The 26,756-nt window shown below is 37.1% G+C and overlaps 1 protein-coding gene across 9 annotated transcripts in view; it reads right to left on the minus strand.

Moving 5' to 3' along the window:
• Nucleotides 1–767: 767 nt before the first annotated feature.
• fgf13a (fibroblast growth factor 13a) overlaps nt 768–26,756 on the minus strand; it is a 105,578-nt gene continuing 79,589 nt past the window's right edge. For all 9 annotated transcript variants that reach the window (XM_017307099.2, XM_017307098.2, XM_081611784.1 and 6 more), the window contains 3 exons: nt 19,469–19,572; nt 9,498–9,696; nt 768–2,698 (listed from right to left, as the gene is read on the minus strand). In XM_017307099.2, coding sequence (XP_017162588.1) covers nt 2,562–2,698; nt 9,498–9,696; nt 19,469–19,572 — 440 coding nt within the window. In that variant the 3' untranslated portion in view covers nt 768–2,561. The remainder of the gene's footprint in view (nt 2,699–9,497; nt 9,697–19,468; nt 19,573–26,756) is intronic.

Genomic DNA, 26,756 nt, shown 5'->3' on the forward strand with positions numbered 1-26,756 from the left:
CTCTTTCATAATGTTTAGCAGTTATCCTAGCTGCTTTGTGCTCATTTCAATTTCAAATCAATTCCTTTCTTGGCAAAACCAGCCAATCCAGAAGCATCATTTATTTTCCTTGGTGTTGATTGGATGTCAACCCAAGATAAGGAGAGTTAAGATTTTAAGTTTTGTGGTTCTGCTTAGATGGTTTCCACTAAACATATATAACATCATATATATGAACTTGCCATATTAAAATATGTACTTATAAGATTTTTTTAGAGTTTAGGTTTAACACAACAATTTTTTTTTATTATGAAATACCTCCTTACCAACTGAAGCTGGATTCACACAGGAATCTCAGGCACTTAACAGTTTGGATAAGTTATATCTGTAACAGTGACTTTATTGATTAATTTTCAAATTACATTATAAACCTTTATTTATGATCAATATTATGTTTACTGGTTGAAAGCCGTAACAGATACCAAAAGAAAAGTGTCCTAAGCTGTTAAGAAAGGGATATTTAATGCTGTAATCTGTATCTGTATTTACTGTAATCTGCTAAATCGGCACATATTAATAAATGTATACAAAACCAGAATGTCTGTCCTAAGAGGGATATTGATTTATTGGATTGAATAGTCTCTGAGTTTGTCCAGTTACTGTAATTCTTAGAAAGCATTAACAGGCAAAGAAAAACAAATGTAAGTGTAAATTTAATGGTGTGGACAGTTTAAACCATAGCTGTTCTAAGGAACACACAACAAAACACAAAGAAGAACATCAGACACTTTTTAAAAGTATATCTTAATATAAACATTTTATTCAGTGCATTTTTGTGTATACAACAAATAATAAACAACTGGAAGCTATCAGACAGCTGTAGTGCCTGTCTGTATATGCTGTTTTATCAGATTTAGCCTGGTAGTTTGGAACACATGATCCAACATGGGTTAATACACATAGCCTACATCATGCAGCTCTAGACCAGTATTTTCCCTGCTCTCTCCCATGCAACAGATAGATTCACCTAATACAAACCACCTCCAGAAGAAATCAAGAAAAAAGTCTCCCAAAAGCATGTACTAGAAATAAGTCATGTAGCTGAAGGAAAGAGTACATAGCCCACAAAAGGGTCCTTTTTGTACATATTTGTGTACATGCCCTGTGCAAGAAAGGGAAGAAGTCTGTTTTTGTACCTTTTTGTTTGCTTTTCAGTTTTATAAATTTGACGTTTCCTATAAAATGTTAAGCCACCTAAAAGTCCACAGTATTCCTTTTTTAATAGAAAATATCACCACAATAAGTTACTCAAACACATAACAAGCATCCTGGATAGTTGGGGAAGGGCGGGGTCCTCCACCATGCTCCTATGGTGACATTTATCAGTCATTAGAGGTGGAGAACGAAACAAGAATGGCTAACGGGGAGGAGGATTGAAGTATGACACAAGCACAAAGAAGAAACGGATCACGAGGACAAGAGCAAAAGACAGTGTGACACATTGGTAACAGAAGGGAATGGGGACAATAAATAGTAATTTCCATTCTTCCCTCACTGAGCATATCAGCAAAAAGCAAGATATCGAGCCAGGTTGCCAACAAGTTATGTTTTCTCAACAAAAAACCTTTACTTCCCTTCACCAAAAATGTACAATGAAAAAAAGAAACACCCATCTTTATCTCAACCGTATGTTGGCTTGTTTTTTGTTTTTTTTAGCAGCTTAAAGGGACACTCTTTCAATCCGTCTTTGGTTTGCTGAAACTCATCCTAACAACAAAGAAACAATGACATGAGCAGAGAACAAGAGGAGATTCCAACAAAAAAACAGTTAACAATTAAAAACCTCTCTCAGCTTGTTCAGAAAATTAGCAAAAAGAAAAAGTGCAGTTGTGGCATCTCTCAGACAGAAAAGAAAAATGAAATAAATAAATAAATAATCAAGAGAGCCACGCTGCTCCTTATATTTCAGGTCAGTTGAACATAGGCTTCATTTTCCCATGCTAAGGAGCTCAGTCTCTGAGCGTGTGCATTAGGACGCAGGAGAGCTACCATCCGGCTGGCCAGGAGGACGAGGCTGAGCCATGCCAGGGAGTTTATAGGCTTTGTATTCACAGAAGCATGGATGAGATGGTGATCAGGGCGTTTTTATTGTCCCACTGCAGCCTTTATGGACAAGAATCATTACTGGCTGCCCTGAACACCTGCATATCTACCTTGCTGTCCCTCTGTGACATATGCACAAGTGATTGGTGTTTGCATGACCCAAGAAAGTGATTGGAAAATGACAGTATCATAGATAAGGATGAGTAAACTCATTAACAAAAAGAATGTGGTAACAATATTAAATAAATATTTGGCAAAAACAAAAATTTGGTTATGACGAGAGTGACCTGTGTGAGATTACGTTTGTTATTCTAGATGCTGCTTTGATGAATACTTTTTTCTGATGATATGTGGGCGTTTTAATGTGTGGATTATTGTCGTAGCTAGTCCTGAACCGTTGATCGGCGTCTGCTTAGATTCCCGCTCTGTGAGAGGTAAGGTTTCAAGGTTCGGCCCCAGGCCTGGGTTCAGCTACCGGGCTACGTCGACTCGTTCTGGCTCACGGCTTTGCCTCCGTTGAGGACAGCTGAGGCACTCCGACTCTTGGTGGGTGTGCCGCTGCCGGAGCGTGAGAACTCTGTCAAGTCATGGAGAGATGGCTCCCTGTACATTGCCACTGTGGAGAGACAAGGGAAAGTGGAAATCAGACCAACTCATGTCAATATGTAGATAGATGTTAACAGTCAAGAAAGTAAACAGCAACTGCCATTCAACTGTGCAAACAGAAGCACTTCATTGGCTGGCATTTGTAAAGAAGTTAATCCAGGAGTGCCATTCATTTTTCCTTAGTCCTGATCGGGTTTATCACCAAGATATTAGTGTCTTCTAAGAGGATTTACACTGTGTGTATTAACACATAATAAGGTATATTTAGTGTTTGAATTATGTTATAGTTCTAAGAGTTTTTATAGGTGTTTGTCAGATTTAGCTATTGTGGTCCATAACTCTCTTGAATACTGTGTCCTGTATTGTGTGTAAAATAAGGCCGGTGGGTTGCCGGTTTGAGCCCCGTCCATCTGTCTCCATCTTCGTGTCCCGGAGCAAGACACCTCACCTCCAGTACCTGCTGGTGGTGGTCAGAGGGGCTGGTGGTGCCAGTGCATGGCAGCCTTACTCCTGTCACACTGCCCCAGGACAGCTGGGGCTACAGTCCAGTAGCTTGCCACTATCAGTTAGAGAATGTGTGCGTGTGTGTGAATGACTGACTGTAGTGTAAAGTGCTTTGGGGTCTTCTGGACTTGATAAAGTGCTATTCAAGTACAAGCCATTTGCTAAACACTTCAGCCTTATCTGTGCACCATCGTTTACACCATTTCCTTTCCTGCAAGATTAAAAGTAGTTTCCACTGTATGACTTCCACTCTGTACCCAAAGTAATGCACATCTTCACTTGGATTGCAGTTTTGTTTTAGCTTTTGTTTTCTCACATCAAAGCTCACACACCAATAAAACTCAACATCAAAGAGTTGAATATTTTTGAGCAACAATAATTAATACAACTGGCAAACATTCAAGGTTAGAATTTTTGGAGTAAAATACACCAGAAAGATTCCTTTAAAAAGAAAGCATATATTATTTAAAAGGAATCTGTTTATCTGTGTCATGCTAAATTAAGGCACAGCTGGTGACTTAACTGAAGAAAATAATGCATTTAGCTGATTCATCAGAATATTCTGAATATATCTGAATATTTCTCTGTATCCTTTTTTTATAACACAAACAGGAACACCTCTTGCTGTGTTTACTGACACTCAATATGACCTGATGCCACACATACACTCTCTACAATGACAGCCACCCCTAGAAACAATGTGCACAAAGAGCCTTAAATCTCCAGCCTTATTGTACCATCTTTAAATTATTAATACTTATTTTAATAATTGGTGTGTAAACATCAGAATATGTGCAGCAATTTCACAGTTGACTTTTACTGCCAGGGCTAAAAGTGGTGATGAATGGGAAAAAACAAAAAAACAAACTTATATGCCATTCAGTGTGAAACAGGTAATTTTCTTGAAGTAACTTTTTCTCCTCTACTTAAGAAATGTAATCAAAACAGATACTGTACTCTCCACATTTTTGTGAAATTTTGCTTTAGCAATTTAAGATTAAATTAAGACTCTTTGCATATATTTTAAGAGTACCTAGAAATCTGTACCTACATGTTTGCAGGGCGTTCAATTTATTCATATATTTTCTGCCTTTTAGAAATGTTAAAGACAACAACTATGCAAAGTTTTAAACTGAATTTAAAAGCAGAGATTTTAGCTTTATCAAAATGTTTAAAAGTTTAAAATAATTCATGCTAAATATATATATATTTTTTAAAACAGAAAAAAATTAATATGCCTTTGTCTGATCAAATTTCCATTAGGAAAGAGCGTCCTCATCTTCAAACAATCTTCCAAGCTTTTCTTAGTTGCACAACATTTTATGAAAAGATGATTAGCACTTGTGACTGCTAATGCACTTTGATTGTATTGAACTGGTTCTGAATGAATAAATTACAGCAGTCTTGTAGGACCCACAATTTAATCAGTTCTGTGAAAACTCTTGTCTTGCATTTATGGTTTACAAATAAACTGAACAGAAAACCGTAAATTAGGTAATAAGATTAGAGAAACTGAAAGACAGTTTAACAGATGAATCATAATTTTTAAATGTGAAAATGTTAACACTACAGTTAACAGTTTTTTGTGAGCAATTGTTCTTTGTAAAACTGCTGATTCAAGGAGGTCACAGTAAAAAGTCTTGGTGGTGAAGTAAAAAGGGGGAAAAAAAAACTATTCCCAGAATGCCATTATAAATTCAAGAGTTGCTAATGCTTGAGCTTTGCTGTGTGTGCAGGACCAACTCAATGTGCATCTCAGCAGCTGCCTTTTCAGGAGAAACATCAGTAATTTGATGTTCACAGTCTTTGGTTTCAGGATGTGTTCAACATCCTGCTGCCTAAAATGCTATTTGATGTTTATTCCTCAGGGGTCTGTGGCTGAAACTGCACATCCAGCCCTTCAGACACTTCACTTAGACCAGCACTTTTATATTGCAGCAGCAACCAGAGACCACACCCCAACCCCTTACACACATCAATCACTGGCAGTATTTCACTGTAAACAACTGACCACTGGAAAATAGTTCACAATATATTCCATGATTATCTAAATGCACTTAAGCTTATGATTTTAATGTGATGTAACGGTAATTTTTCATTTTTAAACATGACAAATGAAAATAAACACCCTACCTCAAGCTGTTCAAACTCCCCTATATCTGACCAGCTCCTAGATAAAAACACTTCTTTGTGATTCATATCAGAGCGTGTTGCAAAAAGTGTAAGAGGATTTCCATGTTTGGTTTGAATAATGTCAGCTTTACATGTTTTATCCAAAGTGGAAGAAAATGAGAGGCTAAGAGCTGCACCTCAGATACTGGAACCAGTAGAGCAGTGAGTAATGTCAAGAGACGATGGCATCACCAGCACAAGAAGCTTCCTAATTGGTGCTCGGTAACGCTGTGGTCGCTGAATCTTTATGACATGCTGGAACAAATTCTCTCTTTTTCGCTTTGCGCTTTTGAATCTTTGCAGTGGGAAAGTCTTAATGAATGAATACATATGACCAAAATAAGAATTGTATAAGTAGCACAGTAACATAGAGGACAACTGGTGGTTTTATGTATGATATCTGGCATCACAACTGTACTATAACAGAACATTTCGCTTTACATTTTCTTTTTTTTTATTCTAAGTGACTGTAGGTTTTTTTTTTCAGATGCATTTTGGAAAATCATAACTTTGGTAGCCAGTTTGCTTGTGTTTGAGAAGTCCTGAATAGTGAGGTACATGTAGGTGTAACATCCACCTTAACTCAGACATGGACAGTTGAAATTCAGCTGCCAACTACTCACCTTATTCATTCAGAAAAATAAAGACAAATCAAACAAAAATATTATCTTGAAACAGATTAAGCATGAATAAAATCCTTCATACAAATCTGTCCAAGCATTTTTACACCTTGAATTATAATGCTGAACTGGAAACAATTAAAACACATGATCAGCATTCTGTGTTCAATTTGGTCATGAATGCGTTTGCATTTAGACTGTGACAGCATGCATTATGTATATTGTGTTTAAAATGTAAAAATCTGTTTTAAAGTATTTAGATTTAAAACATAATTGTCATCTTGGAACATGAGTTTACATGTTTGTTAAGTTTACCTGATTTTTAAAAAATGAACATCTTTTCAAGAAGCACTATAATCTGGCATTTAAAAAACAGTAAACTGTGGGGACTTTGTTTTTTTTTTGCCTACCATCTTTCTCTCTGTGGTTGGTTTCAGAATAAACTGGTCATTCCCCAACTTGGTTTGTCACAGGGTACAACTGTTTGAACATTTAATTATTGTTCTTAAAGTAGATATGAGTTAATTTTAGCCTTACCAAAATAACAAAAGGACCTTTTTCTTAAGTTATATTTCTAATAAAGGCAAAAAGTATCAACATAGTTAGTGTTGGATTCCAAGACAGGTCCCTAATGAATTATGCTACAGGAATTTATTTCTTTTTCCAGGAAAGTAATCCTGGATAATTATGTTTTTTCTCTCTGCTCTGTGCTTTCAAACTTGTCGGTCACAGCAGATGGAAACTGTTACTGTATCAGAGTCTGCTGGAATACATGCTACTAATCATTTTTCTGTTAATTTTAGTAAAAACATTTTTTTCTCTTTTGCAATCAGAGTGTGGTTGATTTTTTAAAGAATGAAAGATTGCGCTAGTGCAGCAGTAGATTTTTTTTAAAATTGATTTTTACCAAGGTGATGATAGGTGCAGTGTGTAATTATTTATGAGTTAAGAGAAAATACATTTATTGACGTATAATTTAAAAGAAAGTTGACCACATGTATGACATAATTTACCACTTTATATCATTTTCAAAGTTTACCTACAAAGAATAATCAAGAACAAACTGAGGCTGAGAAAATCTCACTCAATATATAATTTTTTTTTTTTTAAGAGGACTGTAGTGAGAGCGTGTCTACTGGACTATGTTTTTTACCCACATGTGATCATGGTGACACCCCCGATGATGCAGATCTGCTGATGATGTCACTAAAAACAGGCTGGTGTGAAAGTGTTCAACTGACACACCAGATGGTTTGAAACCATCTGAAACCATGAACAGCTGTGATAAATCTGATTTATATATATTTATATATATATATATAAAACACTTGACAGGTGATTGAATTGAACATACTTTCATGAATCACAGAAATAAAGCATTCACCACTTAGTAAATCACTTTTACTGAAGCCTAAAAGTAATTACAATTTTTGCAAGCGTGGTGCAATAAGCATCTGCAAAGCTTCAGACTTGGAAAGACAGATTCATGTTTTTCATTCTGTTTCCCACTGTGCTGAAAGCAATAAAATCAAGGTTTGAATGTATTTTGTATAGTTTGGTGGCTCCAAGACTTCAACGCACTCAGGATTTCTTTGAATGTACCAATTTAAAGAATGACTTTAAACTGGCAAAGTTCCTCTTAGTGCCCCTGTGTACACTGAAGATAAAAAAGATACATAGAAGACATGCCTGTTCCCCAGACGGGTGCTCCGTCTATAACACATGTATTTCCGGGCATGAAATGTCAAAATACTTCTGTTAAAGTGGTCACTTTACTGCACTAGAACAACTCAAGCTCCTATGAGATTGCTATGGATACTTGGGAAAAGAAGGTGCTTCACAAGCAATAATGGATCCACAGAAATCTACCTCAAAAAGGAAGCTCTGTTACTAATGGACCACATGTGGATGAAATGGTGGAAGGAAAACATATCTGAAAGCTCCATATAAAATGTTTACAGGTGCAAAAATATGTTTGTTTTTGTTTTATATGTAAAGTTAAATTAGGCTGCACAGTGGCGCAGTTGGTAGAGCTGTTGCCTTGCAGCAAGAAGGTTCTGGGTTCGATTCCCAGCTCTGGTCTTTCTGCATGGAGTTTGCATGTTCTCCCTGTGCATGCGTGGGTTTTCTCCGGGTACTCCGGTTTCCTCCCACAGTCCAAAAACATGACTGTTAGGTTAATTGGTCTGTCTAAATTTCCCCTAGGTATGAGTGTGTGTGTGCATGGTTGTGTGTCCTGTGTGTCTCTGTGTTGCCCTGCGACAGACTGGCGACCTGTGCAGGGTGAACCCCGCCTCTCGCCCGGTACGCTAGCTGGAGATGGGCACCAGCAACCCTACCGACCCCACTGAGGGACAAGGGTGCAAGGAAATGGATGGATGGATGTAAAGTTAAATTCCATTGGCTACCGTTTAAATTAGAACCAACACCAGAAAAAAACTGTTTGGTTTTTCTCAAGCTAAAAACCAAACTGCATTTCACTCCTTCTGTCTCGTCTCTGCATTGACAGAGTCTTGTTGAAGATGAAAGGACTGTGGCAGAGCAGAACCCTCTCTCTCTCTCTCCTGGCAGCTTTCTGTGTTCTCCACGCTACCACACACATCGCCTGGATGGGTGGGGTTTTCTGTAATTTCATTTAGTGAAAATAAACTGCTGGTGCTACTATTCAAAGCGCTGAAGCATATTGTCTGTGCGGCTTCTGGTCACAAACAACCTCATTCTGTACTGGACCTGTAACAGACTGCGACCAGCTGGAATAAAGTACTGAAAAGGCACATGCCAGCTTCTCTGAGAAGCATACATTAACAGATTTGACAGCACATTTAGCTTTTAGTAAAGAAACAGAACGTAAGCCAGTGAATAAATATAAAAATCCTTCTAGAAAAACAGTAATTCTCATTTAGAGATGCACACGTCATTGGCGATTGCATTATGTTAATTTCTGGAAGCTAATGTTAGAGATTTTAGCCAGATGTAATCAGACTCTGATCTCTGAAAATGCTCTACTTTCAGAGGCTCATACATTTTCACCAAATGTCTCATGCCCACCAAAAACAATTTGATAGATGCAATCTATTTTATTTTTTTCTTGAATATCCCTTTATAGTCTCCGTAAACTTCCAAGCCAAAGTCAACAATTTCTGAAAATAACAAGTCACCGGAACCTTTCATCAATGTGGACAAAGTTCCCGTAAAGTGTGACATTTTCCAAATAAATGTGGGTTAAAATCCAGTGAGACTTTTCCTTTTTCCTTTTCATAAAGCATTTTTTGACGGATGTGACTTATACTTACTACTTACACTTATTAGCCTGGAAAATATGGTACTTAAATTGCCGAATAATAAAAATTGGTTGATGATTGGAAAGCTTCAAGTGCAAAAAAATAGCAAAAAATAAGAAGAAATCAGAAAGGATGCAATACTCCTCGACTGTACTGTGATGTTAGTATGAACTAATTCTGAACCAGCACAGCTCGAACCTAAACATGAAGGAATCAAATGGAGGATGCCTACCTTTCAGAGGTTTGGGGAGGAAGTGGGCTGCTGGCTTGTTCTTTTTGACATGGTTCCCCTTCATGATTTCTCCTTCCTTGTTCAGACCGAGGTACCAGCCCCTGCCTGATTGCTGCTGTCGGTAGATCATGGAGGAGTATGTCACGTAGTAGTTCTCAAACACCGACTCCTTAAATTTGCACTCTGCTGTGAAGTGTTCCTGTGGAAGGGGACAAGCAGGGACAGTTTCAAGCAGTTGCTGGCCAGTGCTTCACAAAGTCTCAAGAGTCTTGGAAATGGCACACGCAGCAAATTTGCTATTGTTCCTTCTGTACAAGGAGGGCTTAATAAAGTTGTGGTGTAAAGAAAACACCTAACAATGTAGGCTCTTTTCTGCCTACACTGTTAGGCAGAAAAGAGCACATGAACTGTCCCATGGCTCCAGGCCTTTATAGCAGCGTTCTAAATCATTTTATTCCATTCACTGTTATGAATAATGCAGCACCTCATGGCAGAGATAATAGAAAGATACCATTACCAAGGAGCATTAATAAAACACACAGGTCAAATTAATTGTACATTCATATTTGGTCTCATCTCTTAATTATGTATGGACTCTTCCTTGCCTTTCACAGTTTTGTTGAATGTTATATTTTAATAGACAAGCATATTTTTTTACAGCCATTACATTTATTTTTTTACTGTACGGATCTAATAGTCTAATTTAACAGATGAGTGTTTTAAATTCTTTCACAAAGGAGCTTTAATAGGTTTATATGCAGTCCCTCTGCAATTAACACAGAGAAGATGCTCATTACTTTCAATCACTGAGGCTGTAGAAAGACTGTAAACACGCTGTTTGAAGAATGAAGAACCATTAGTGATTAGTGTCGTGGTTCATTAAGCAATAATTCACCAGAAGGGTTATTACATAATTTATAATATTTACAGAATAATCAATAAAATAATAACACAGACTTGTTCCTGTAACACTTGCTCATCTTTTCTCCGTATTTCAGTCACTTACATAAACAGCAGTAATTATTGTAGTTAACTACCATGGAGGAAGCTTTTAGTTCATTAGCTCAGACACAAAAGGCAACAGAAGCACAAAAATACATAAAGCTCAAATGTGACAGACTTTTGATCATATCCAAATGACGTTAGTTAGACTATAAGATCAAAAGGCTCATCTCATATTAGAGCTACACCTAAGATAGCTCTCTAAGTGTATCTGTAAAATCATTTTGTAGTCTCGCTTCAAAATGATTACAGTAGATCTAAAATGTATCTTTTATCACATCAGTTTTAGATTTTTGTCTTTAGTTTCTTTGCAGGAGCAGCTTAAAGCATTTTCTGTAACTTTATTTTATTTTCAACTAACAAACATTATCAAATGATGAACATTTTGGGAGATGTTCTAGATGTTCTTGATATAATCTGGATTTCTCAGTCATCTGTTGCTAATTTTTCTTCTGTAACTTGTCCATTTATTCAATTTTTCTTCAGTGTCAGTCTTTCGTGGTCTTATTTTTGGTTTGTGTCTTTTTTTTCTTTCATGTTTTCCTTCTTCAACAATTCCAGCCAGTTAGTGATGTAGTTCTTGAGACCAAGACTTTTAGGGTACATCAAATGAACAGTATCACTGGGAGGAGGTGGTGGAGTTCAAGCTCATCACAGATTAACTGTCACATGTACTTAACATAGCAAATATGCAAAGAACATTTTTATAAAAGTTACATATTGCAGATTTAGGGCTTTGTGAATCTTGGTAAATTTCTTAATTTACCAAGAATAAATGTCACTTATTACACACTAAAATTTTAATAAAATCCTTTTTTATTGTGACTGCCAAATGTAGCATGTGCTTCTGTTTTAAATAATTAATAAATACACTTTATCAGGAAGCACAGGACAAATATTTTCAGTGCAGCTCTCATATCTTCCAATTATAAAATTCTTCAAGTAAACAAATCAGTTAAAATCTGTATTGGAAACTAGAAGCTTTACAAAGCCTGCCAACTTATTCTGATCAGTGAATCTTTGCAAAAAAAGAGAGACAACTCAAAAAAGGCTGCTTCAAAACTGGAACGAGTGACTCCATAAAATTGAGTCTCATTAGTTTGAGTCGCGTTCAACATGGCCATGTGCAGTTGTGCATGTCTTACCAGCTGGTGTTTATAAAAGCTCCCCGCCCCTGGAAACACAACTGACAGCAGTACTTGTAGTGAAAAAGCTGTGATGTAAATACAGTACTCATAATCAATCTAAGATTGAGATATTAATCTATAAAAGCCAAGATTTAGTCTCTCATTGCCGTTTTTTAATCCTTTACAGACATTTTTAATATTGTTTAGCTTCAATGCATCAAAGCCTCTTTCTTCCTCGCTGCATCACTTTTTTTGTCCAAGCTGTTTACTTTCAGGGTCGTGGAGAGACTGGGCAGCGTCCATTGCAGTTTTGCACAAACAGTAATTGGAAGCAAAACAACAAGCTGCTCTTGAGCTTAGTTCTGTTGTACCTCTAATAATGAGCTTATGTGGATTTGGCTGGTTACACATGTCCTGATGAAGAATGAGAGTCTATTGACAAGCAGACAGACGCAGATGGATACACTCACAGCCGGAGCCAAGATTCAGGAGAGGCTGCTGGCTGTAAGTGTCGAACTGGAGCGGATCTCTAGACAGCAGGCCCGTGCCAACTAACACAAAGAGGAACAAAAATGGCAGGGGATCCCCTTCTCCATCCACCGTCTCTCCTAAAACAAGACTGGGATGGACGTTGGATGTTCGAAAGAATTTAAGAAGCATCTTTTTCAGCAAGTTGCATATCGTTCCATTAAACCAACTGGCATGTGAAATAATAAAATAAATGTGACATTTTTTAATCAGTGCTGCTGTGCCAAATGGACTGAAGAAAATCTCAATAGAAATGGGACAATATCTGCATGAAAATAATATATACACACTCATCTTCATATCCTAAAGTCTCAATGGTGCTTTGGCCAAATTAACTTTTAATGATCCGATTCCACTTCATGGACTTTTGTGCACAAGTAATATTACTTTAAAAATGCATAATGACTGACCTCCTTGAAAATGCTACTTTGCATGTTGCCTTAAAACTTTTTATTTTGCTATGGAATAAATGTCCAGTTCAGTTAGAAATATCTACAGCCTAAATAAAATATCACTCTTTTCTTTCTAGGACTTTACATATCAATTACAAGCCCAGGGCTTTTTAATAAATATTAAAATGGCTGATTCTGTGATGTGTTGATTTATATATTTAAGAATCTAGTAAAGACATTTCATCTAATTCATACATATTTTTGGTCATCAGATAATTGTGACAGAGTCATTTAGATTGGTTTTCTGTGCTTTATGAAATTAGCACATTAATTGCCAGTTTTGCCAAAGCGCTGTAAAATAGTCAGTGGGATTTGGGTGTTGGATGTCAGACGCTTTCTTAGTACTTTTGTTCTCTCTGAATATAAAGCTACCACCCAGTGAAACCTTGCACTGAGGCATATTTACAGTTCAAACAGCTCCATGACCTATTGTGTAATGCTTCTTTTATTAGCCAGGCAGGTATATAAAGAAGAACTTTCAATTGCGAGTAGCTTTCAAATGGTACAGTTCTATTAACTTAAAGGAAGTAATTATAACTCTGCAGTGTTTTCTCATGTGCAGCCAGCAGGAGGTGAATTACTATCATAAAGCCTTTAATTTCTCATGGAAAGATGAGCCAAATCAGTGCTAAGGATGGTGTACTGAGTATTCAGCTGCAATATGAAAACTAGAACAACAGCAATCATGCTAATAAAAACACAGCGGAGCACCGCTCAGGTCCCTCCCACCTACTTCAATATTAGTGCGACTCAGAAAAACAAATTATCAGGTGGAGTAGCGACAATGTGTCCTTATGAAGCCAGATGTTGAAAAAAAGTGAAATGGGATCTAAAAGGACTTTTTTTTCTGGCATCTCATGGTTTATTTGTTTTCCAAAAGCACTGGAGAAAAACAGGCAAAAAGTCACACCCACACAGGATTCAAAGTCAATTCAGAGGCATGTAAACACTCAGAAAACACAGCAATTAACGACTAACCCTGTAAATTAAAACCTTACAGCGGTGCTTCTTTACTAACGGCACTGTGCTGACTAAATAGCTGAAAAGAGTGGGATTTAATTATATATTTCATAAGAGTGCAATAAAATGCTAATATGCATGTTCAAGTAAAAGAAGACAAGAATGTATTTTTTCAGATGAATTTCAGAATGCTTATCTATAACTTAAAACATTATTTAACATCTTTTTATATTTTTCTTCAAAAATAATTAACAGAGATTTATTACAAAATTATTTGTGCAGATTTATTAAGTTTTTGTAGAGATCTCCGTTATGTAATTTGACCTTTTATTAAAAGGAATAGTTTTTTTTTCTTGTAGATCACTTATGCCTGTTGATGCATATTCAACACATAGCATGAATCATATTGGAAGCACTTTGCCAACATCTAGAGCTTGGAGTTTCACCAGGTTATGTTTAATTGAGTGATTTAGCATGCTAAACACCAAAATGTATTTACTATGTTTCCAGAAACAGTCTGTAGTTTATTTAGAATCCGACAGCAAAAATACATCCAGTTCATTTTGTATACATTTGTAAAATAATGTCAGGCAGTAATTGGTTAATTGATGTTTTGCTCCCCCTGTCCTGCTTTATTGCTACCTATTACCTTCCTTGTGTCATTTATTTACTCCCTCATTATATTTAGGTCTCATGCCAGATTGTCTCTCATCTCTATCCAAGTTATTGTTTTCTCTACTGTCATGTTCAGCCTATTATATTATGTTTGTTTAGCATCTTCGCTTACACAGGTAGTCTGGCTGTGACTCAGGGCTCTTTTTCAAAAGAGATTTTAAAGCAAATTATCTGCAGGTGTAATTACCAGAGGAAGACACAAGTACCAATTAGAATCTAAATAAAACACTAGAAATGGGAACGTTTTTTCAATTACGCTTTTTCATCATCTGTGAAATAGACTTAAAATCAATGAGGGGACTTAAAATGTATAATTAATTCTTGTAGCTTGTTCAGATCTGATTGCCTTCAGCTGAAGCTTCTTGGGGTATTTAAAATGTCTTTGTAAGTGAATCTTTACTAGTGAAGACCAAGTGTTCGCATAGATCAGAAGAGTTAGTATTCTTATTTTTGGGTGGTTGTTGTGACATTTTAGTAGTTTTTGCATTAGCAGTAGAGCATATGTGTGAGGCATGTGTGGTGACAATGAACTTTGCAGAGCCGGTAAGCAACTTACATTTGAAAAAGTATTAACAGCATTTTTCATGTAAAATGTGATGGTGGTAGGTGTGTTACCGGTTTAGCTTTTTTATATTAAATATCTGACACTGAACACATAAAATAAAAAGAGTATTCTTGCTGAATCGCAGAGATGTCTTGATAAATATTTCCACTTCACAAAAGCTGAACGGTTCAGTCCACTCTCACACCATCGCTGAGCAGTCTAGAGGAGACTCAGCTGGAGCCTCAGTGACTCACACTAATTCAAAAATGACCCACTGAGAAATTAATAACACCACTTGAAAGGCACTTGTGAGTATAAGAGTATATGTGCAAATCGGCTGCTCAAAAGCGAGCCTGCAGATGTAAACGACGAATAAAAGGTGATTTCCTTTATTTTAGTTTGAAGGATTGTAACTGCAAATGTTTACAGATTGTAGTGAAACACTTTTCTTTAAGGATGATGCTTCTTCAGCTCTGATACTGCAGAGACCTTTCACTACTTTTGGAAATGAGTAGACCTAAATAGGTAGTAAAATACTAAATTCTTTCTCTCCCACACATTGATGGTGATAGATGAATATATTATCACTGGCGACTTCTGTTCACCTTCACACATGCTGTTTATCTTGCCTCACACCGTCTGTATATAGACAGAACATTGTATACATAATGTATTTGTGAGCTAAAAACTGTCTCTGTGGGGGAAATGAAAAGAAAATGTTTTAATTCAACAACTGGCCGCGATGGAAGAAAAACGCAGGGTAAATTGTAGTATAATTAGCCATGCTCTCACAATAGTTAAATGTATTATTTCCAGGTAGTCGGATTACTGTTTACCTACTTGTGTTTTTTTCCAATCTCAAGATGAATTGAGTAATGGTGTAAAAAGTCAGGGATTGGAAAATGGTCCAGAAAACAAATGCATACAAATTCCTCGAAGCTGCCAACTGTTTTGGTGAATTTGTGATCCTCAGTTTAAATGGGAGGGGTAGCTGGGTTCAGACATCAGTGAGCTTTGCTTTAGCACCATAGATAACATGGATGCTGCATACAGAACACAGATGAATGCAAAAGAACAAAGAGTCCAGACACCAGCAGCTCCCCAAAAGCTGCTGTCACACTGTGACTGTTATCAATCTTTGACAAAATCTTTTGCTGTGACTCGTGAAAAAATCCAAAGAAAATTGTTGGTGATGAGCTGTGATTGGGGATTTTCAGTCAGAGGCACACAGACTGCCTTTTATGTTTTCTCAACTAAGGAAAACCTACCAAGCACTGTCTGAAAATTTTCAGCCATTTCTTTTTTTTTTTTTGCCAATTTACACAGTTTTCTCCTTTTTTTTCAAGATTATGACTAATATTAAGTGCAACGAGATATTTTGCATTCGGTTTATTCTTAGACCAAAAATGCTGTTAAATCTTTCTGCTTTAAACCAACATTTTCCATCCTACCATATGACAGGAGTTTCCATCATATTAACCCCAGACAGACTGACATGTTTAATTTCCATTGCATTGTTCCAATTGCACGCTGTGTGGAAGAACTTAAAAGATATTTCTGCAGCACCTTCCAAAGATCTTTCATCACATACCCAGAAGTGGAAAATTAATTGCAAATCTTTCTCCATCTTACCAGTAAGTTGGCATACCCAAAATCACTGGTACATGTTTTGTCTAAGGATTGAGTCACCCAGGTAGATGTGTTTTCGCTGCTGAACTCCCCTGACACAGTCTGTGTACCAAAATCTAATTACAAGAAAACTAGCAAGGGAAATTAGATAATTTAATTTCAATCTAAGGAATCGATGTACATCTATAGCCTGACCCCAATTAGAAACACATTTAGAAATTAAAATATGGACTTGTTTTACTTTTGATCACAACATACAGGCTCACCATTCACTCAAGCATGCATGCTCACACATGTAGACATGTAGATCTCATAAAAGCAACCATTCGTACCCCCTCCAAACTGCATCATCTATTGTCTCCCTACTTTTGATTTGGATTCTCCCCAAAATACTGACTTGTGACTGGTTGGTTTAATGTGTGGCTGGAAGGCAGCACTTTGCAACAGCAGCAATCCCAGGAAGACAGGCACTATTAGGTAGCAGGCCTTACATTCAGTACAATTTTCTCTCTAATTTAGCTGAAAAGGGAAGCCCTGCAACCCCCCCAACTGTATTCTTCCAATTTAACAGATCAGTATGAACCGGTTTCCTCATGAGGGTTTTATTTGAAACGGCATAGATGATACATGGTGTGCAGGCAACATGGTTCCAAGTAGACTCCAGCTTTTCTCTTCTCTGTTTGAGCAAGATTTAACACATTGTTACATAACCAACTAAGGTGATGAAGAACAATCCTAATTAAGCACATGGTACTTTTTGCTTCCAATTAAAATTTACCTTCTGATTTTGCTGTTCACAGTGAGTCAGATTTTACAGAAACCATAGCATTTTCTTTGAAATCCAGCCACTTGTCATGTCTCCAGTGTCTCTGACCCTGGACACTGACCCCATGTAGAGATGTGTGAAATACGGTGCAAATATAAAAGAGCGCATACAAAGAACTCATGGCTGCAGGCTTGGTTCTATGCATGCTTGGGCAGGTAACAACAAAAACACTGGCAGACAGCATTGTGCTGTTTTGTGCCAATTAACCCATTCAGTTTTACACAAGTTCTTATAAAGGAATATGTGTGTTATATGAGCACTTGTTTAAGCTGAGATGGGGCTTCCAAAGAGCACTGGGGGAAAAAATGTTTTAAAGAGTGAGTAGATTGTTGGACATTTCTTCAAAACATACTGTTTTCAGTGAGGTGAAAAAAAGCATTTGCATTTCAACAACGTGATAAAATCACAGCACCATGTGGAGCCCTGGCATGATGACTACAGCAGATTCAAGGTGTCCTGGTGGTCTCATCTAATATAAGTGTATAATCTAAACTTTTCCCCCAAAAAACGGACAAGAAGCATTTTGGGATTTGGTGGGTACATCTCTATAGTGTGTATAAACCTCTATATTGTGTATAAACCTTCTTGGCTGCATGATTAAATCACAAAATATTGTAGTGCCAGCATTATTGTTCTCTTATGTAAAACGTATCATCACATGTGGATGGACATTTAATTTATAAATGAAATATGCAGTTTTTACTATGTGCAAAACAAACAAGGGAAAAGAAAGCTCTTCACTCTTTGAATCCTTTAGTTTATTTTTCCACAAAGCAGATATGTCTGGCAATACTATCAACACGCCAAACAGAAAACTAACACCATGGCTGTGGTGGTGTAGCAACAGATAGTGCCAGCTGCCCTGCTAAGGCTGTGGATAAAAGTGCTACTGCCAGCAGTCTCTGCCTGGAATAATCCTGTTTGCAAATACTTTGCATGTTCAAAATTATTTTGTCAATTGTCCCAAAATATGGGATTGTTCAAATAACTTCATCATGTTAGAGAAATGTTTTAGATTGTTGAAAAGTAGTGTGTGTATAGCTGTAGTTACGTATCTCATTATGCAAAATAAACCTTTTGCTCTTTTCAAACTCAGTGAGGAGATTCTTATCTCATTGGTGCCATACAAAATTATAACCTTTTCACCTTTGGTGTGGTTACAACTGCAACCTTTTATATATTTTAATTTTAAAGTTTTTGCGTATTTTTCTTTGCGCAGAATCTCAGGTGGATGAAAAACGTCCATTGTAACATTTAATAAATCAACATAAATGGGCAGATTTCGGTTTGCAAATCCACTCAGGATAAAAAAAAAAACATTTTGGAGGCATATAACACCAAACTGTGTTACCATGGTAATCATTATTATATTTAGGTATAAGCATGGAGGGATTGCACTGCACAACAGAGTGGGTCATAAGGAAAGAACATCATATAAACTAAACTTTGAGAAGTTAAAGTTTAGGGCAAATTGGGTGAAAACAGCATAAAGTACTTTTTATGCTGTTATTTCCAGTTTTTCAGATCTTTATTTAGGTTTATTGGGATTGACATTTTCAATTTTTTGGTGTATTTTTTTTAAATGTCTCAAAAAGAAGCTAAGGATATAAAAATAAAGGTAAAATCCAAAGAGTGTTTTTCTGCTTCTAGTTCACAGAGTGCTCATATTATATAATCAATATCTGACAGCAGAAGTCATACAATAAAAAGTCACAAGATTATTAGATTTCAGATTTTGTTTGTCTGTGCTGGTTGCAATCTGTCTGAAGACCTTTTCCTAAAACGAAAAATCATTGGTAATTTGACTCTTAAGCCTGTCTGTCAGTGGTGAATGTGTGTCTGCTTGCCCTCCGGTTGCATATCCACCGAGCCTGTCAGTCTTGTTAGGGACGCCAATCTCACAGTGGCATTTGGGGGGAAAAAAGACTGACATTACTTGGCCGGTAACTGAATTATTCATAACCTTGCACATTTAATCAAAGAAGAACAGCCAACAACCACCATTACAGATCTCACCGCTTGATTGGCTTATACAATCCTTGAACTATTTATTGTCAAAAACGCTGTTATTCTTTCATCAGGCAGCCTTTATTTCTCTTCTCACTTTCTGTCCCATTTGTGTCACCTAAACCAGACATTCACTTTGAACACAGGTGGACTAAAACCCTCCTGGGGAACAAACACATCCATGTATAAAGACTCACACTGACACTGAGTGAAACACTCACCGACGTGTACAGGTAGCCCTCACTGTTCATTGCTAGATAGAGTTTGGTCTGCACCCCTTGGATGGCCACCACTCGCAGTCCCACTGGAATGAGGTTGAACATGGCTGAAAACAGAAACACGTTTATCACTTACAGGGAAAACACAGCATTTTTAGAGTAACTAAATGGAATACACAAGCAAGATAACATTTCCGAAGCAATGTTAAACTGCTTTGTCAGAGTCCCCTGATTAAAATGTTCCATTTACTTTCAAGATAAGGGAAGATGAAGGAATAAATATTTCACAGACCATGTCAATGCAACAGCCTACAAAATATACCAGCTCTAGGAAGAAAGTATTAAAATGGTTGAGTATTTATTTGACTGGATTTTCTTTTTTTTCTTTTTTTAAGAGTGATGTAATTAAACACATTTTGTGTCCCGAAGATGTATTTGATTCAACTTAACATGTATGCCAATTTGTGGATCTTTTTTGTGAAACACATCTAAGATATATAAAAGAAAATGCCACTGAAGAAGCTTAAATACCTACCGGCATGATACTGCTTGACTTGTTATTGGTTGGAGCCAATAACAAGTCAATGAAAAGACAAGTGCTATTTATTTTCCTGAACCCCGAGCCAAAGTGGTAAATAGGGAATACGTAGGTAATTGGCTTCTGCAGATGTGCTGAAACGGTTTTCACTCTGCATATTTAGTGTTTGAACTATTAAAATAAGAAGTTAAAAACATTTTTTTCATATCACACAAACTAAATATCAGATTAGCCACAGCTAGCTGACAGTTGCCACTCTGAAAATTACTTAACAGTGACCTGAATCACTCTAAATTTACTTCAACTAACCACTACACACGAACACAGGATAAGATTACAAAACCATTAAAATATAATAATGTCTGTGTGGTTCCAGACAAAGCTGCTGGAATATTCTTTGTGGCCGTGCCAACATTTACACAAACAAGAGTCACTTATATAAACCCTGTGGGTTGAACTCAGGCCAAAATACACACACAAAATAAATAAATATAAACCTGTCTGTGATTAGGAAGCTGGATATTGGTTTTATGTCTGAGAGGAGCAGCAGCAACCCAGCTGGTCACTGAGGTATATCTCCACCTAATTAATATCCGCTTGTTCAGTGGTGTGTGTGTGTGCGTGTTTGTATAACTTACTCATATTGAAGTCAAAGGTTGATTATAAGAGTCTACATAAATACCCGTCTCTCTAACAACACAAACTTTGCTTTGTGGTGAGCAGACTACTGCAGGGACTTATTAATGAAAAACCTGACGTGTTTTACTATACTGGGTATGGAGACAAACATAATAATGCTATATTATTTTAAACAATCCCTTTAAGCTTATGTTCATGTTTTTTTTTTTTTTACTTAAACTCTACTGAAGCTCTGGTTCAGTGTATCCTCACTATAAATATCCACATCTCAAACACTTCTGGGTGAAGTGAACTATAGAGGCTTTTTGAAGGGTCATTTTATTTGCTCTCTGTGTCTAAGCGCAGCAGACATCTCTATGTTTGCTTTATAAAAGCATCAGCCAGAAGACTGTATGTTGTATTTACTTTACAGCAGCTTTGAGAAATTAATTTTGCTTTAATGGGAAATACATCCAGGGGCTGCACAGTGGCGCAGTTGGTAGTTTGCCTTGCAGCAAGAAGGTTCTGGGTTCGATTCCCGGCCCCGGTCTTTCTGCATGGAGTTTGCATGTTCTCCCTGTGCATGCGTGAGTTTTCTCCGGGTACTCCGGTTTCCTCCCACAGTCCAAAAACATGACTGTCAGGTTAATTGGTCTCTCCAAATTGCCCATAGGTGTGAGTGTGTCTGTGTGCATGGTTGTGTGTCCTGTGTGTCTCTGTGTTGCCCTGTGATAGACTGGCGACCTGTCCAGGGTGACCCCGCCTCTTGCCCGGTACGCTAGCTGGAGATGGGCACCAGCACCTCCTGACCCCACTGAGGGACAAGGGTGTAAGAAAATGGATGGATGGGAAATACATCCATTTCAAGGAAAGGCTCTGTTCTTATTTATTATTTTCTCTTACAAATTATATATATATATATATATATATATATATATATATATTTGTTTGAAATGATACATTTGAATCACATTTCTATGTATACAATAGAGCATTTTTGTCTTTTCTTACTCCTCAGAATCAATAACATGAGATGGAAAATCCTTCAAGTTCTTTTTGACAGATGTAATGGACTGTGGCTTGTGCAATCATCTGCAGTTAAAAAAAAGAACTACAATAAAAATATATTTATCTATTCTCACCAAAACATTTTTTCCCAGGGAGTAATAATCCTTGAAGACAGCAGGGTTGAAATGAGCCGCATGTCAGGATTTGCTTCTGAAATATTGTTGATCTTAGAAAATGAATACTGTGAATTGTTTTGTGTTGTACAATTCAGGGTTCATTTCAAGATTTTCAGTAAATAAGTTAGAACTCTTGAGTTATTTAAGTCACAGGCAGTCCATGCTTCTTACTGAGCATAATTCATGTACACATAACTTGCTTTGTATGCTGGTGTGCAGTCCAGTTAGAACAGCAAGGAGGTCATCTCAAAACTATTTCAACAAAGTTTTGAAGCGTGAAATTGTTCAAAATGCCTGGTAGACTGAAGCAGTCTACCAGAACCAGTATTCAGTTCTTCAACAAGATGACCTAAGGTATTTCATCTGTTGAACTAGACCAGATTCACGAGCTGTAATCAGTCACTATTGATAGATACAGACCTCTGCTGACCAGGAACTCGCCACAAGAGTTTTGGGGATGTTCTGAACCGTCATAATGATCATAATTCAACCCCTTGTTTAACTTCTTTTCGTTTTTTCTACACCAGAAACTTCACTTGCTGCCCAACATAGTTTACCCACTAAAAGGCAAAATAATAGAGATAAATAGAGCTATTAACATCACCTGTCAGAGGTCATAAAGTTATGATTGATATGTGTGTATGTTTGATGTTCCCTCTCTTTCTTGTCGTGTTGCATTAACAGTTCTTTTCCTTACATAGGCACCTTCCTCACGTCACATGTCTCCGCTCAAATCTCCCCCTCAGTGCCTCCAACACGATCAGCACGTACACATCTGCTATCTCCTTCATTTCAGAGGGATTACCAGCCGGAGCACTGATGGAGATTTTTAAAAGGGGGTGGGGGGAAACTCAATTACTTTCTGGCTCCTTGAAACACCTGAGCACACTGAAGAGTGACAGGGCCGCCGCCCACGCAAGGACAGCCTGCTGCACGGAGGAACATGGATTGAGAAAGAGAAGGGTGGCCTGAGGGACAGCTTTCATGATCATCTCTGTTCCACCTACTCGCATAAACAGTCATGACCGATTCAATGTGACGATCAACCTGAACCTCCCAACAACAGCTGCAGTTCAAACTAGTAGCTGTGAACTATAGTTAGCATAAACGTGAGACGTCATTTTTAACTTAATAGTGTTAGAGCCAATGTTGAAGCAAGAAAAATAAACTGGACTGACTGGAGTCAAAACGTTTTTGATTAATTTTACATATTTTCAATGAACAACTTTGTAAATGTCTGTGAAAAAGTTGTAAATTTGTGAGGGAAAAAAATCCATTATTCAAGGCATTCATTTTCAATATTAAAACTAAGGATATTAGAAAAATGTTAAGAAAAAACTCAGAAGTTCACAGAGATAAAATCAGAAATGTGTGCCTTCATCACAGAAGTCATTTTAGCTTCAAGTAGTAATTCTGAGATACCATCTGGAAATTTCCCAGAGTGCAAGGAGTAGATCCACACTCCTCCTGATTTCCTAATAAAAAAAACTCATGAGAATAAATAAGTTGATAAACATTTCCCATTATCATTTTCTGAGTTTAGTTCCTCTGCACTTCACTCTATGCCTGCACTCTGTTTCACCTCAGTCACCTCTGACAAAACCTAACTGTCTTCTGCTTAAGCAGATTAATGTTACCTTTAATATTACCTGCGCTGATACGGCCTCTTTCAATTTGGATAGAAATATCTGCTAAATGCATAAACATATAGCTTACCAAAACTAACAAAGTTAAAAAAGGCATAGAGGCAAAATGCACTGCACATTTTACACCAAATTTCTAACTTCTTGTTGTAGCTAGCTGTGTTGCAGTCCTATCACTAATAGGAGGATAATTGGTTAAAAACTGATTTTTTCATTTCTTTTCTCCTCTATAACAGTGCTACACTTATTATCTGTTGGTTTTCAATAAAATGCTGCTCTTTGCCGCTCCTTCTGCAGAGTTAGGCCGTTTTCAGATAAGAAGCGGAATATGCTGCATCTGACACTTTGTGTGTTCAACCAGCCTTAAGCAGCTAAATCATTCAGCTACCATAATGAGGAGGTCGGCATGGAAACCTGCTATATTATAAAACAGGGGGAGTAAAGTTGGAAAGGAACCAAAATCTGATTAAGGGAATAAGATTATGTTGGTGAAGCTCATGTGGTGACACCTTATATCTTGTATAACAGCAAATCCAACCTAAGGCTCAGGAATCAAAGACAACATTTTTAACTTTTAAATATTGTTGCTGCTCATATTGCACCACCAGGCTACTGCACTTGATTCTAAGGTGAAAGTTTGGGACTTTAATTCCCAGTAATTTTTTTTCTTCTTGCCAGTCACGATACACTGAGCTGTACTTTACAACTACTGTGCATTTAGCTTAATCAAAAGTCCACCAGAAAAGGCTTGGTTTTAGGGCTGAGAAGAGTTTTATGAGTCACAATTCAGTGCAAAAGTAAAAGAAAAATTGGATTTTGTATTGGTTCCATGCTAGTGATAAAACACAAGACGGTGTAGGAAAGAAAAACACAAATATCTGATAATCAGAATAATATATTCGAATAAGTGACAAGCAATATGATAATTATGTTTTTGTTTTTTATGCAGTGAAATATTGCTTCCAAACCTTTGGAGTGTGTACAGTGTAACAACGTTAAGCGCAATGAACATGATATATTAGATGTTCATTACTAGATTGTCATCCTATGTAATTTCACTTGATTTTCATTTCCCTTCATTACTTCATCTGCGATTTCTCCCATTGAACTTGATTCCACCAGTTGAATTTCAACCAGGCCAATCAGAAGGAGGGACTGTCAATGATCTTGATTATCTGCTTTGTTTTAGAATTGTAGTCGGCATAAGGCAAAAGTTTTAGCAAAGGCAACAAAGGAAAAGAACAAAACCATTCAGTCCATGTTGGCAACGCTTCCAAACATTGAATTAACATTAACTGCCATCTCGTCTGGCTCCGTCCTTCTCTCTCCGCTTGTTTACAGGGATGCTGTTTCCAGTAAGCATCATCGTGCCATGGCCTCCAGAAAGAAATCATTTCTCAATAGCTGAGGGTCCCTCTGTGCGAAACACAGCGTAGAACAACAGGCTGGTTTTTATCTGGCTCGATCATTCCTGCTTTTTTAAACAGTCTGGTTATGGGACTCTGCAATAACTTTAACAGGTTTAATTTTGGAGTTCAACAAAGTTATAAGATTGAGATTGTAAATTTAAAAATAGGTCGAAATTTATCTGTAAAGAAATTTAGCTTTTTTTTTGTTTGTTTCAATAGTTTTTCAGATGTTCAGTTTAATTAGTTGTGATGCAATGCAACTGAATATTTGAGTCGAGAGAGAATACAGTAGCATTTATTTAGCTTTTCCCATCACATCCCCTCCTCATAAAAAAATAAATGACAAACTTCTTTGCTAAACAGTCAAGCAGGCGAGAATCTGTCAGCTCAGCCAGCTACTGAAGCAAAGATCAAATCCTTCCTCGTATTTATCTGTGCGTGTGTATGTGCTCACATTTGAGGAGGTCCGCTCCCACCATCACAAGACACCACCAGCTCCAAGAGGACTGCACTCTCCGTCACCATGGAGACAAGCGCACCCAGCGCCTAACAACGCTATTTTTGGAGCAGCGCAAAGCGCTTCACTCCTTCTCCTCCATGTTCAGCAGCTCTCTTTAATTTTCTTTTGACAAACTACTTTGTGCTGATGCGGGCCAGTTATTATGCAACCCAATAAAACACAGAGTCCAAGTAAATTTAAGGTGAGCTATGCTTTCCAGCTAAGGAGCATTTAATATGTGGCGTATGCAAGATTAAAATACAGACATCCTTTCTGTATCTTTATGCCAACTTCTGCTAATTGGTTCTCTGTGTTATGTTTACCTTTCTTCTCATTGTTGTAGTCCACTTAGCATATATAACTCTTAGATCAAATATCTATCCTTTTGCCAAACTGTTCTTTTGAATAAATCAAATTTATTTAAGTCACAAAGCACTGCACTGCCCCAGCATGCAAGATTTTTATTGTACTTTCTAATTTGGAGGTGATCCATTTCTGCTGCATTGTTAGCAGACAAGTGGCTTTGCTGTTTTTCCTCCACTCATCTCCTGTTTCAACTATTAAACAAAGAGCTGGTGGGTGTTGCGGCTACGACAGGAATGCATCATTGCATGCTGTAAGACAAAGCTGTCTCTTTCTGTCTTTCACACAGAGTGTAGGAGAGGAAGATGACGGTCGTGACCCAAGTTCAGGTTTTTCAACAGAGTGATTAATCAGAGGAAATTAAAGTGCTTCTCAGTAATGAGCCACTTGAAGTGCTGAAACAAACTTTTGTTTTGCTCCGTATAATGACCTATTTACTCAGTTTGAATGCTGCTGAATACAATGAATGAAACACTGAAAATTGAACTGTCTCTCTGCAACTTGAGCAGAAAGTTATGTTATAATTGATGGGTTGTTGGGAAGTGTGGCAACTCCAGGGATGCCTGTGGTGCATCCAATTGTAGAGATGCACCAATCAGGCTTTTGCTAGGTGATAAAGATTTCCAGGTGTTCCTTAGATTTTGACACGACAATTCAAACTTTGACTAAATATAATTTATTTTCCTTAAGATCTGAAACATAAAAATGAACAAAATGTTCTTTAGATTCTTCAATATTGGTAAGAGTTTGGAAACCATTAGGAAATGGACCAAGTGAAGGATTATTACCATCTACAGCTTTGGCAAAAATGAAGAGATCACTTAAAATGATCAGATTCTCTGATTTTACTTTTCATAGGTATATGTTTGAGTTTGAGTAACATTATTTTATGAACTACTGACAACATGTCTCTGAAATTCTAAGCAGAAATTTTGTATTAATTTTCAGAAAATTAGAAATCGTCAAAATAACCAAAAAGATGCAGAGCTTTTAGACCTCAAATAATGCAAAGCAAACAAGTTCACATTCATTTAGAA

This window comes from Poecilia reticulata, chromosome 10, assembly GCF_904066995.2.
Source record: "Poecilia reticulata chromosome 10, P_reticulata-male-v2, whole genome shotgun sequence".
Lineage (NCBI taxonomy): Eukaryota > Metazoa > Chordata > Actinopteri > Cyprinodontiformes > Poeciliidae > Poecilia > Poecilia reticulata.